This window comes from Sorex araneus, chromosome X (assembly GCF_027595985.1).
Source record: "Sorex araneus isolate mSorAra2 chromosome X, mSorAra2.pri, whole genome shotgun sequence".
NCBI classification, from domain to species: Eukaryota; Metazoa; Chordata; class Mammalia; order Eulipotyphla; family Soricidae; genus Sorex; species Sorex araneus.
The window spans coordinates 168,083,086-168,096,589 of NC_073313.1; the positions used below are offsets into that span (position 1 = coordinate 168,083,086).

The window sequence follows — 13,504 nt, forward strand, 5'->3', positions numbered from 1 at the left end:
AGAGTTAAGGTGTGTTTGTGTGTTTATCTTCCCTGGGAAAGACGGGTGGGAGGGGCGGGCAGAACCGCCGGCCTGGGGTCTGCAGTCCTGACCACCTCGCCAGGACACGCCCGCCCGGCTCGCTGGGGCCCTGGGCGGCCGCTCAGGTTGGCACATAAGATGGACCCACTGCCGCTCCGGCTTGGTACACCGAACCCCGGGTTCCTTCCCATGGGGGTGACGGGGAGGCCTCCTCGGGAAAGCTAATTGGATGGGGACCTTTGACCTCTGTCCAGCAGGGTCAGTCACGGGGAAAGAGACGGACGCTGAGGCCTGTCCAGCTGCATGCTGGCCTCCGCAGCAGCCTCGAACAGGGCCTCTTGCCGCTTTGTTCTGTTTTATTTTTGTGTGGGGGCCACACCTGGACCGATAGCACAGCGGGGAGGGCGTTGGCCTTGCACGCGGCCGACCCGGGTTCGATTCCTCCGCTCCTCTCAGAGAGCCCGGCAAGCTACCGAGAGGATCCCACCCGCACGGCAGAGCCTGGCAAGCTCCCCGTGGCATATTCGAGATGCCAAACACAGTCACAACAAGTCTCACCATGGAGACGTGACTGGCGCCTGCTCGAGCCAGTCAATGAGCAACGGGACGGCAGTGCTGCAGTGCCACCTGGCAGTGCTCAGGCTGGCTCTGTGCTCAGGGGTCATTCCTGGCAGGCTCGGGGGACCCTGTGTAATGCCAGGGATCAAACCCCGGTCGAATGGGTACAAGGCAGTGCCCTCCCCGCCCTCCTATGGCTGCGGCCTCACCTGCCCGTCACTGATCAGTCTCCGCTCCTGCCCTGGCTCTCGGTGGCTCCTGACGGGCGTGTGGGAGGGAGCTGGGGGGAGGGCAGGGGCTGGGGGCCCAGGGAGGGCAGAGGGAGGACCCTGACCCACCACGGCCAGCACCTCGGACCCAGCAGGGGTGACCACGGCACTTCCTGCCAGGGTGACACGTGCCTGCACGTGAGACGTGACTTGTTTCACCCAGGAGGGCTCTGATTGCCCACTGGGGGTCTCGCATTCGGTCTGGGCCATGCCTGGTGGGACCCGGGTCTCACCTCAGACTCTGGGCTCGCTTCTGGGGGCTCAGGGCCTTGCGGGTGCTGGGGACGGGGCCTCTTGGCCCCTTGGGCCCCCTCTGGCCCTGGCCAGTACTTCTGGGCCGAGCTCCCGGGCGGGTGGGCTCCAGCCCTGTGAGCTGCGTCCCCAGCCCGCGCAGGGAGGGACGCCCCAGTGGTTTGTTTTGGGTCCCACCCGGCAATGCTCAGGGCTGACTCCTGGCTCTGCTCTCAGGAGTCACTCCTGGCGGTGCTCGGGGGACCCTATGGGATGCCGGGGATCGAACCCGGGTCGGCTGTGTGCCAGGCAAATGCCCTCTCCGCTGTGCTATCGCTCCGGCCCCTTTTTTCTATTTGTTAATGTAAAAGAACAGTACAGGAAGTCAGACCCAAAGTAAGTGTCTTGTCTCCAAAAGTGTCTGGATTTCTGCTTGCTGTACTTGCACTGACTGAAGTGTCCAAGGCCCGTCTGAGGCGGCCCCGTCGCTGGCTCCCGCGGCTCCTGTGGCCTTTGCCACGTCTGCCATCTTTCAGTTGGGTCTGGGTGGAGCTTGGCCAGTGGCAGCTGAACGGGAGGGAAAGCGCCTGTGAGATTCCTTCTTTAGAACCCAGAGGGAGGGGAAGGAGCGGAGCGGGTCAGGAGGACCCTCTCGGGCCCCTCTGGAAAGTGGCTGTCCCCCCCCCCCCCAGCTGTGGTACTGCCGCCTCCCGATAGCCTCGCCCGTAGCAGGGAAGGAGTCAGGGTTTCCGGCCGCTCAGCTGCTTCCCCGAGTGCCAGTGCCAGCGCCAGCGCCTTGGCACTCAGGCCCGGCTCTGTGTGCCGGGAACGCCGCGTGGAATTCATTAGGAATGTTTCCCGGGCAAGTCCTGAGGTCACACCCGGAGAAGCTCCCAGTCCAGGGAGCGTTAGCAACGCCCTTGGCCTTGCTTGGCGTCCCCAGAACGCGGCCGCAGAGAGGGCACAGGACCGGGACACTGACCCCGAGCACTGGGCGCTGCCCAGCCTGGCCTCTCCCTCCAGAAAGCTGTGTCCAGAGGCAGCCTGGGCAGGCACTGACGGACACAACCCTGTGCCAAGGGCTTATGTGTTGCAGACGCTCTGACCCACCCTCCCAGCTCCTAGGGGCAGGCAGGCACGATTCCCAGTCTTGTTTTGAAGATGATTTCTCTCTCTCTCTCTCTCTTTCTTTCTTTCTCTCTCTCTTTCTCTCTCTTTCTTTCTTTCTTTCTTTCTTTCTTTCTTTCTTTCTTTTCTTTCTTTCTTTCTTTCTTTCTTCTTTCTTTCTTTCTTTCTTTCTTTTCTTTCTCTTCTTCTCTCTCCCTTCCTTCCTTCCTCCTTCCTTCCTTCCTTCCTTCCTTCCTTTCCTTCCTTCCTTCCTTCCTTCCTTCCTTCCTTCCTTCCTTCCTTCTTTCTTTCTCTCTCTCTCTTCCTTTCTTCCTTTCTTCCTTCCTTCCTTCCTTCCTTCCTTCCTTCCTTCCTTCCTTCCTTCCTTCCTTCCTTCCTTCCTTCCTTCTTCCTTCCTTCCTCCTTCCTTCCTTCCTTCCTTCCTTCCTTCTTCTTTCTTTCTTTCTTTCTTTCTTTCTTTTTCTTTCTTTCTTTCTTTCTTTCTTTCTTTCTTTCTTTCTTTCTTTCTTTCTTTCTTTCCCTTTCTTCCCTCCCTTCCTTCCTCCCTCCCTCCCTTCCTTCCTTCCTTCCTTCCTTCCTTCCTTCCTTCCTTCCTTCCTTCCTTCCTTCCTTCCTTCCTTCCTTCCCTCCCCCCTCCCTCCCTCCCTCCTCCCTCCCTCTCTCTCTCCCTCTCTCTCTCTCTCTCTCTCTCTCTCCCCCCCCACACGTTTGTTTGGGGGCCACCCCGGCAGTGTTCAGGCCCTCCTGGCTCTGTGCTCAGAGGTCACTCTGGGCAGACTCAGGGTCCCTGAGCGGCTTGTGCTGTTCCGTTGCTTCAGCCTTGAAAGTGACTCAGGGGATCTGAGAGCTTGGTGTTGTACCTATCCATGGCGACCTTTTATTTGGTTATTTTTGAAGTAAAACAGTTTTATTTAGGGAAATAAATGAGAGAGGAGGAAGCAGAAAAGAGAAAAAGAGGAGGGGCGTGTAGGCCGGCCAGGAGGGCCCTGGCCTCAGCCCCCGGCTCCACGCCCGCCAGGATGGCCCTAAGCACAGAGCCAGGAGTAATCCCTGAGCACTGTTGGGTGTGGCAGAGAAGGGGGAGGGGAAGGGAGAAAGAAGAGTAAGAGGGAGAAGAAAAGGAATAAAGGAGGAGAAAAGGGAAAGAAGACAGGAAAGGAAGGGGGAAGAGAGAAGGAAGGGAGGGGGATGGGGATGGGAGGGAGGGGGATGGGAGGGGAGGGAAGGGGGAGGGGAGGGGAGGGAGGGCTGAGGAGGGAAGGGGGAGGGGAGGGAGAGGGGACTGGCTCCTGGGGTGAGGTGGGGGAAGGGGAGTGGGTCCACCCGGCTGAGGGACCCCGTGGGGAACTTCCCCCAGAGTGATTTCGGAGCCAGGGCTAAGTGGTTCCGGCTTGTTTGGGTCTGAGAAGTTTCCCTCGTCAGAGTCGAGACCCGGCTGTGGTCGGAGAAGGATGGGGACAGAGGGACGCCCGTGATGGGGTGGGAGGCGGCCCAGGAAGGGCGCCTGTGTGCCACTGAGACTGTTGCGGTGGCCCGGTTGCTCAGGGATGGTGCTCGGGGGACCCTGTGGTCTTACCTTATAGTGGTCGTGCTTTGATCTGATCATTTCTCTTTGATTTTTAAATTTCATTTTCTGGTTCCTTAGGGGCCGCGCCCAGGGGTCGGACTCTGGCCCTGGACTCCCCTGGGCCCTTACTGTTGCTATTTTGCTTTTGGGTTTGGGGGCCGGGCCCAGCTCCTGGGCTGCTCCCGGCTCTGTGCTCAGGAGTGACCCTGGCTGGGTCTGTCCCGCGCCTGCTGCCTCCTCTGGCCGGTGGCTTTTGCTGTTCTCAGTGGCAGGGGGACCAGGCCAGGGCCTTCCTTTAATCCTGCTTTGCTCCCCGAAGTCTTTGGGACTGGTGCACTTTACCTGCTTATCAGCTGTTATCTGTTTATAACATCATCTTTATCTTTGTTGTTTGTTTGTTTGTTTGGGGCCACACCCACCTATGCCCAGGGCTGACTCCAGGCTCTGCACTCAGGAATCACTCCCAGCAGTGCTTGGGGCACCCTATGGGATGCGGGGGATTGACCCTGGGTCGCCGGGCCAGGCAGGGCCCTCCCCTCGGTGCTGTCGCTCCAGCCCTCTCATTTTTAGACTGTGGTACCTGTAGTAAACTCCCCCCATTCATTCAGGGTACTTGCAGGGGGTGTCTTTCTCAGATTGCCTGGCTAGGGTACGATCAATTTTACGGTCTTGTCTAGGACCAGGCTTTTGGGTTCAACGGTTTTTCTCTATCAGTTTCCCACTTTTTCAGGTTTTTCTTTTGCTTAGTTTGGATTTAACTCAACCCTTCATTCTTGACTTTCCCAAAATCGACACTGGGCGCTTGATTTGAAGGTCTTTGGTGTGTCTGTGAAGTGTGTTTCACGCCTACACAGGAATGAATGCTGTCACTTGACTTTTATACACTCAAAGTATCCTCATGTCTTGTTACATTGTAGGTTTGTTTTCATTTAGTTTCAGATGTTTCAAAGCTTCCCTGTGACTTGCATTTATTTAGTTAGCTTTTATGTTATTTTTTTGAGGGGTTGTTTAGGTCACACCCTGCGAGATGCTCAGGGCTGACTCCTGGCTCTGCACTCAGGAATCACCCCTGACAGTGCTCAGGGGACGATGCTGGGGATCGAACCCGGATTGCCCACATGCAAGGCAAACGCCCTCCCCGCTGTGCTATTTCTCTGGCTCCAGGTTTTTAATCATTAAGCAAGTCTGCAAATGTAGCCAAGATAGCTCTAGACTTTATATTTATTTTCATTTAATAAACAGAAGCTTTAAAATGGGGCCGTTCCTAGGGCTAAGCAAAATGCTGGGCTGCAAGATACACTCCCAGCTGCTCCGCGCAGCCCAGATTTCCTGCTTCCTCTCCGCGTGGGTGAACTGCTGAGTGCTGAGTTAGCCAGGTGAGGCTTTCAGCGCGTCCCTTGTAGTCCTGTTGTCCCGGCCGTGGAGGTGCTGACTCTGGGGCGAGAGCTGTACACAGGAGCAGGAGCCGTTCACCACCGAGTGTAGCTTCCCACCAGCTTTAGAGGCAGTATCAGCCGCTGCTGCTGCCCGTGTGAGAAGGGCCAGACAGTGCAGCGCCCGCACAGCGGGGAGGGTGTTTGTGTTGCATGCGGCTGGCCCCGGCCCAGCCCCCAGCCCCACGCGGGGTCTCCGAGCCCCCGTCAGTGAGATCCCTGAGCACAGAGCCGGGAGTAAGTGCTGAGCCTGGCTGGCCCCCGCTGGCCAGATGAAAGACTCTGAAGCTGTTCCACTCCTGCTGCCATTCACGGAGAAGCCAGCCTTAGGGCCCCGGGGCCCTGACAGCCGGGAAGGTGCCCCTTTCCCGGGGCCAACTGGGTTCGACCCCTGGCACCCTTAAATCTCCCAGCACTGCCCGGGGGGAGGGGGGTCCTGGGGCTGAGCTGAACAATGCTGGGTGTGGCCAGGAGGCCAGGTGGGGAGGGGAGGGCCCTCAGGGAGCGAAACAAACCTCTGAGGTGCATGCAAAGCTCCTGCGCCCCGGGAGGTGTCCTTCCTGGTGGTGTGGCCACAGGCCCCTGTCCTGGCTTCCCTCCCGCGGACGGGCCGGGCCGAGGGTCGTTCTGGAGCCTGATCTGCAGTGCTGGAAGATGTTCCTGGTGTGTGCTGCCTCTGCCTGTGGCGGGCGGGCGGGCGGCCCCCCTGGGCGCCCCGTGATGGAAGGGCGGGCGCCCCCCCCCACACACGCCCCCTGACGGCCCTTCCCTTGCAGGTGGAACACCAGTACTCCCACAGGTTCACAGTGACCGTGCTCCGGGCCACCAGGGTGACCAAGGGCGCCTTCGGGGACCTGCGTAAGTTGCTTTCCCTGGAGAGGCGGGTGGCTGGGCCGGGGGCCGGGTAGGGTGTTTCCCGCCCTCTCCCGCCCCACGTCCCTGCTGCTGCTGCTGCAGAGATGGGCGGGGCACTGCGGGGCGGGCCTGGAACGAGTGCCCCTCGCTGCACGGGCAGGCTGGCCCTCAGGGGCGGGGGCGGGCGTCCCTGCTCTGCCACCCAGACGGTCTCCGTGGGCAGGCCCTGGGGCCGACACGGCAGGTCTTTCCTCTTCTTTGGCCACCCCTCACCAGGGCTGGCTCCCAACTCAGTGCTCAGGGATCCCTTCTGCAGTGTGGGGGACGCAGTGCCAGGGATGGGGCTCGGCAGTCCTCCCCGCGTGCTGTTGCTCCTCCCCTCCCCTCCTCCCCTCCCCTCTCTCAAGGAAACAAACCGTTTGCAAACAGATGCCCGAGACTAGTATTTGGGGCCCACCGGCTGCGGGTGGGATCCCTCCTTCCTGTGGACAATGGTCCCTAGTCTGAAGCCGGTGGAGGGTGGGGCGGGGGCCCTGGCAGTGGGCCTCTGCAGGAGAGACTGAGGCCCAGAGCTCGCCCCTGCCCCTCGCTCCTCGCCCCTGCCCATCCCAGACCCAGCGTAGCCCGAGGCTGCGGGCCCTGGACACTGAATCTCTCCGATCTCAGGCCCAGATAAGATTAGGACACAACAGGCCTCGTAGGGGGGAGCTGGACCCCCTCACAGAGACACAGGGAGGGCCTTGCACCCAGCCAGCTGGGGCTGAGGCGCCCCAGGGGTCCCGGCAGCACCCGCGTGGCCCCCAGCAACCCAGCAGAGGCAGGACGGGAGCAGGAAGGGGGTCCCGAGCCTTCCCCCAGCCCCGTCCCGGTGGCTCTCTTACCCCCAAGAAGCCCCAGCAGGGCCTGTTTGGAGGGACGCTGTGGGACCCCGGCTCAGCTGGGATGTTGCTCTCACGGACTCCCTGGGCCCCTGGCCCTGCCCTCTGGGGTGGGGGAACATTCTCTCTCCACCTGCTTTCTCTTTCCCTCAGGCCTTTCCTCACTGTCTCCTGAATTGCTTTGCTTTGGTTTGGGGCCACACCTGGCGGTGCTCAGGGCTGACTCCTGACTCTGTCCTCAGGGCTCACTCCTGGCTCTGTGCTCAGGGCTGACTCCCGGCTCTGTGCTCAGGGCTCACTCCTGGCCCGGCTCAGGGTCCCGTGGGATGGCAGTGTGCAAGGCACAGCCCCTCCCCGCTGTGCTCGACTCCCTGAAGCTCTTCTCTGTGAGGGTAGATACTGGCCCTCCCCTCCCCCTCCCAAGGCCCTTCGGAGTGGCGGGCTGCGTCTGCCCAGCGGGGCAGGGCACCCAGGTGTCCACGCCTTGCAGGAGCTGCAGCTCTGGGAGCCAGGCCCTCCCGGGCTCGCCCCGGGTGACAGGTGGGCCAGCTGGACGAGCACTGTCCCCGCCCCCTGCCTTCTGCCCCCCCCCCCCGCCCCATGAGCAGGTGGAGACACACCCGGTGGTGGGGAGGCGGCCACACCCGTGTCTGGACGCCTGGTCCTCTGTCCCGCTCTTGCCTCCCCTCTCTGCTGTGTGCCGTGGGCCGCGCCCTGCAGGCTCTCCCTGCCAGCTGCCCACCCATCTGACTGTGAAGCCCGTCCTGCCCGATGCAAAGCAGGCGGGCTCTCGGGGACGGTCTCGGCTGGGCAGCTGGGTGAGGCGGAGGGAGCCTGCCAGGCCTGAGGCTGCCCACTGGGGGGCTGAGCCTTCGGTGCTTCTCGGGGCAGGGAGTGACCGTCAGGAGACCGAGGGTGTCTGCCTGCTGCCCGCGCTGCCGCAGACGCCCTGGACTCAGCTCCGGGCTCGAGGTCAGAGGCCTGCGGTGTGCATGGCACGGCTGAAGTCAGGGGCCTTGCTGTTGGGCCAGGAGGCCATCGGTCCTTTTTCTTTGTCGTTGGAAGGGGTGCTGAGGGCTGGCTCCTGGCTCTGTGCTCGCCTCCGGTTCCTCCTTATAGGGAGTGACCAGGGCTGGGGAGCAAGCAGAGGGTGGACACTCACCATGCGCGCGCCGGCCCGGCCTTGATGTCCATCCAGCAGCCAGTACGGCCCCTTGAGCCCTGCCAGGCTCTGTCCGGCATCACTGGTTGCGGCCCAGAACCACGTCAGTGAAACGGCCGATGCACACAGAGGCCGCTGGGGCCAGCTGTGTCTGGGGGGGACCAAGCTGGAACTCTCTGAGAGAAGCGTTTTTTGTCTGTTGGTTTCACGGGAGAGACTTTAAAGGATGAAGCCAGCATAGCAGGAACTCCGGAAATTTCTCTGAAAGATGTTTTCCGGTTGCCTTTCCATGTCAAGGGCAGGAGAGGGGGCAGAGGGAGGATTGGATTATAACCGGGTCTGTAACTCGGCTCTGCTTTGAGTTACCCCATATCTCTTGTTCCCGAGGGGTTTGGGGTGGGGCGGGGCAGAGACTCGGCTGCCAGCCTTCCTGCCACTTTGTGGAATCCTAAGAGGGAAATGGCCTCCTGAGGTCAGGGTGAAGGTGAAGGGGCAAGTACAGCCCGAACGCGGAGTCTCCGAGAAGCCGTGGGCAGTCACGGTGGCAGGCGGGATGGCCTTGCTTCTCTGTCAGAGGCGTTTGATGCAGTTACGGGGAAGCTGGTTCCTGCAGTCGCCGCAGGCGGAGGGGGCGGAGCAGGCGCCTTGCGTATGGGGCTCTCCAGGAGGGCCGGGGACGGTGGCCGGGCCTTGCACCCAGAAGGGACCCAAGTGCAGAGTCTGGAGTGAGCCTGAGCACGCTGGTCCCAGACAGAAGCGGAAATGGGTTTTCTGCAGAACCAGAAACCTGAAACAAGCAGACGGTGGTCGGCAGGAGGCCAGAGCCGCGGCAGGCGTCCTGCGCTCCGGGTTCCGGGAGGTGCCCAGGGCTCCTCTCCACGCCTCACTCCCACAGGCCGTTCCCGAGGGCTCCGCCGTGGCCGTGGCAGAGGGCGGCCAGTGTCCGGACAGCTGGGCAGTCACTCCTTCCCTCCGACTCTGCGATCGGCTCTCTGATGGGCCCGTGTCCGGGGTCACCCAGCCCTGCGTGGCCACTCCTGGCTGGCAGCCCCCAGCCCTGGCCACCTCCCCAGCCCTAGGCCACCCATCGATGACCCGCCCTGGCCACGCTCGGGCTTTTTCCCAGCTCTGAGCTCGGGGGTCGCCCGGGTGGTGCTCAGGGGACCCCCGGGGGGCCGAGAATGGACCCTGGCCACGAGGCAAGCCAGGCCCCCTGCCCTGTCTCTCCCACCCTTAGTAGTTGCTTACTTTTGCCCCTTGGTAAGTCAGGCTCGTGAACTAATCCTTCAAAGCTCCCTTCTGCCTCGGTGACACATCGTAACAGTCACCAGCGCCCCGTAAACTCTCTTCCGAGAGGTCCGAGCGGGTGTGTGGTTAGATACCTTAACCCTTACCTTGTCTGGGTCCGAGAGCTCTGGCCCGGCCAGGCCCTCCCCAGAGAGGGGCAGCTCGAAGGCCACGTTTGCCTGTTGCACCTCACACTCTTATTTTATCTTAATTTATTTTTAAAAAGTTTTTTGTTTGTTTTTTGCTTTTTGGGTCCCACCCAGCGATGCTCAGGGCTGACTCCCGGCTCTGCACTCAGGAATCACTCCTGGCGGTGCTCGGGGGACCCTGTGGGATGCCAGGGATTGAACCTGGGTCGACTGTGTGCCAGGCAAACGCCCTCCCCGCTGTGCTGTCGCTCCGGCCCCTGCAATCTTATTTTAAAAGCTGCACAAGGGGCCAGAGAGTGGGGCAGGCTGCTTGCTGTGGCTGGCCAGCCTCACCCTCATAGAGCCCCGTAGGGTCCCCCGAGCACCACAGGGGTGACTGAGCACCACAGGGGTGGCTCCAAAACCCAAACTCAGAGAGACGCCCCTTGAAGCTGGTGATGGTGACCGTGTGCCAAGGGGCGGTGTCTGCACGTTCGTCTCCTCTAAGTCGCAGTGGGCGGAGCAGGTGTCTGGGGGGCTGGACTCGGGTGGGTTACGTGGCGCTGCCCACTCGGCCTGCTCAGCTGGAGTATTTCAGTTGGGTCCAGCACGCCTCTGCGGTACAGCCTCTGACCGGCCCAGGAGTAGCTGCCCCGAGAACAAGCGTTCCCGCTCCGTCTGCGCTGGACACAGGGACCGTGACCCACAGGTGCAGGCCCCAGAGTCCAGATCTGCAGGCGGCTGTGTTTCATCCCCTAGGAGAAACCAGGCATGGAAACAGGAAGTACCACGCTGATGTCGCCTGTTTCACGCCCCAACTGTGCGTATGTTCTAGGGACTTGTCTGGTCCCTGTGGACACACAACACCTGTCTGCAGAAACAGCGTCACAGTAAACATTAGGACGTGCCAGGGGGCCTTGGGATGGCTGGAGGGTTGGTCGACCTTCCACAGACACTGTCACTGAGTTTGCGGTGCTTGTTAGAGCTTGTCGGGTTTCCAGGAAAGAAATGGGGGCTGGAGCGATAGCACAGGGGGGGCGGGGGGAGGCTCGGTGGCCGGCAGTGGCGGGTTCCTGGGACGTTGTGAGTCCAGGCGTTGTCAGAGAGGAGGAACATGTGGACAAGCCCGAGTGCTCACACCTGTCGCTTGATTACAAACCCTGAGATCCTTCACAGGGGAGTCACCCGCTTCTCACGCCAGCGGCACAGTGCTCTGCCGTGTCTGCACGGTTGGGTCACCGGCCCGGACCGCGCCTTCCCTCCACCTCGCTTCTGCTCCCCCGCCCCGAGTGCGGCCTGGCCCCCGCTCTGCCCGACCCCTCAGCCGCGGGGAGGCTCTTCTCGTCTCTCCCGGCAAGAAAGTGCTGCCATGTCCTTGGAGTGCCCTGCAGGGTGCGAGCTGCCTGCAGTTTGCTCTTTTTAAATTTTCTTCCTTTATAAATTTTGGCCTTTGAGTCACAGCTGGTGGTGCTCAGGGCTGACTCCTGGCTCTGTGCTTGGGGCTGACTCCCAGCTCTGTGCTCAGGGCTCACTCCTGGCTCTGTGCTCAGGGCTCACTCCTGGCTCTGTGCTCAGGGCTCACTCCTGGCTCTGTGCTCAGGGCTGACTCCTGGCTCTGTGCTCAGGGCTGACTCCCGGCTCTGTGTTCAGGGATCACTCCCGGCTCTCTACTCAGGACTCACTCCCGGATCTGTGCTCAGGAAGTACTCCTAGCAGTGCTTGGGACCCTATGGGATGCCGAGGATCGAACCCTGGTCGGCTACGGGGAGAGGGTGCTGAGATGGTGCTGGCCTGGTGTCCAGACCAACAGGGCGGAGGTCATTTCCCATGCCGGGGAGGCCAGGGCTGTGGTGACCGTGGGGAGGGCCTGCCCGCGCGGCCAGTGCCTGCGCTCGGGTGAGGAGTCCCCCCAGAGAGAGGGGCGCTCCTCCCGCGGCCACAGAGGGGGGCCGAGTATTGTACAGGTGCGGTGTTATACAGGTGCGGTATTGTACAGGTGCAGTATCGTACAGGTGTGTTATTGTGCAGGTGCAGTATCGTACAGGTGTGTTATTGTGCAGGTGCAGTATCGTACAGGTGTGTTATTGTGCAGGTGCAGTATCGTACAGGTGTGTTATTGTGCAGGTGCAGTATCGTACAGGTGTGTTATTGTGCAGGTGCAGTATCGTACAGGTGTGTTATTGTGCAGGTGCAGTATCGTACAGGTGTGTTATTGTGCAGGTGCAGTATCGTACAGGTGTGTTACTGTGCAGGTACAGTATCGTACAGGTGTGTTACTGTGCAGGTGCAGTATCGTACAGGTGTGTTACTGTGCAGGTGCAGTATCGTACAGGTGTGTTATTGTGCAGGTGCAGTATCGTACAGGTGTGTTATTATACAGGTGCGGTATTGTACAGGTGCAGTATCGTACAGGTGTGTTATTGTGCAGGTGCAGTATCATACAGGTGTGTTATTGTGCAGGTGCGGTATCATACAGGTGTGTTATTGTGCAGGTGCGGTATTGTACAGGTGTGGTATTGTACAGGTGTGTTCTTGTACGGGTGTGGTATTGTACAGGTGTGGCTTTGTGCGACTGTGGCATGTTGTGCGGGATTTCTGTGTCCGGGACGCGCTCCCGGCTGCCGGGACCCTCAGGCCCACACTTGCTTGTGTGCGGACGTGGAGGAGAGCAGGTGTGAGCCCGAGCCGCGTTTGCTCGGTTGGTCGTGGCTCTGAGCCCTGCTGACTGCCCCGGGGAGGGGGGTGGAGGCAGGAGCCGGCCGTCAGCTCTGCAGCCAGGTGGGGACTCCGCTCAGGCCAGAGCGGAGGGGCAGACGTGGCCCCCTCCGGAGGGCAGAGTGGCCCTACCCAGCGAAGCTCAGGGGACCAGGGGTGCCGGGATCGAACCCGGGTCTGCCCCTCCCCTGTGCTCAGGCTCCTGCTGGCTCCTGCTGCCTGCATCCGGCCCTCCCTGCTGGGCCGCGGGGTCACCAGGCAGGGCCCTGGGCCGCCTGGGCCTCACGCCCTGTGCTGCCCGCAGTGGACACCCCGGACCCCTACGTGGAACTCTTCGTCTCCGCCACCCCGGACAGCCGCAAGAGGACCAGGCACCTCAACAACGACGTGAACCCCGTGTGGAACGAGACCTTCGAGTTCATTCTGGACCCGAACCAGGACAACGTGCTGGAGGTGAGTCCCGGGGCCGCTCACGGCTCCCCCAGCCTCTGCAGGGCGAGGGCGAAGGTCAGCCGTGGGCCGGGGTCCGGGCCAGCCCCAGAGCAGTCCGGTGGGCCCGTCCCTCGAGGGAGCATCCTCTGCTCTGCTCTGCTCCGAGCCACACCTGGTGGTGCCCAGGCCTGACCCCGGAACCGTGTGCAGTGCTGGGGGCCAGGCCCGGTTGCCGAAGGAAAACTTACTTTATTTGTGTTTTTGAAAAGATCCCCGTTCTCGTGTTTAGAGGAGAGTGTTCGGTACGCCAGAAACAGTAACAACAAGTCTCAAAGAGGAGACGTTGCTGGTGCTCGAGCAGACCGATGAGCAATGGGATGACAGTGGCCGTGACAGAATTCAAGTTCAGAGAATACGACTGTGTGTGTGTGTGTGTGTGTGTGTGTGTGTGTGTTTGTGTGTGTGTGTGTGTGTTAGTGCTCAGGGCTCTATCCCACTATCACTCCGGCCCTCAATTACTTTGAACATAAATTCAATTACAGGATTTTTTTTAAGTATTCACATGCATCTTCTGAATTTATCCATCTTTCCTATTCCAAAATAACATATCCTCTTAGAGGGGATCAGTCCCGCCTTTGAAAACATGATCACGAAAATGGGTCAGTGGGGAGAGTGAAAAAATAAATGAGGGTTCTAGGAGCGTATGCGTTTTAGAAAGACACGGTGACGTGTTGGTGCCGGTTGGCCCTTGACCATCCGTCCAACGGTTGAACTTCAGTGTGGTTTTCACTGGAAATGCCGTCGAAAGTTGTTTTAAGTAACATGGAGCTTTGCTCGGCG

General features: G+C 60.7%; 1 protein-coding gene across 3 annotated transcripts in view; it reads left to right on the forward strand.

Moving 5' to 3' along the window:
- The window catches only part of PLA2G4A (phospholipase A2 group IVA), a 104,768-nt gene that overhangs the window by 18,476 nt on the left and 72,788 nt on the right, over positions 1-13,504 (forward strand). For all 3 annotated transcript variants that reach the window (XR_008627425.1, XM_055123076.1, XM_055123077.1), the window contains exons 3-4: positions 5,984-6,065; positions 12,537-12,685. Coding sequence is in view for 2 of the 3 variants with exons in the window: in XM_055123076.1 (XP_054979051.1) it covers positions 5,984-6,065; positions 12,537-12,685 (231 nt within the window). In the remaining variant the exon portion in view is untranslated. The remainder of the gene's footprint in view (positions 1-5,983; positions 6,066-12,536; positions 12,686-13,504) is intronic.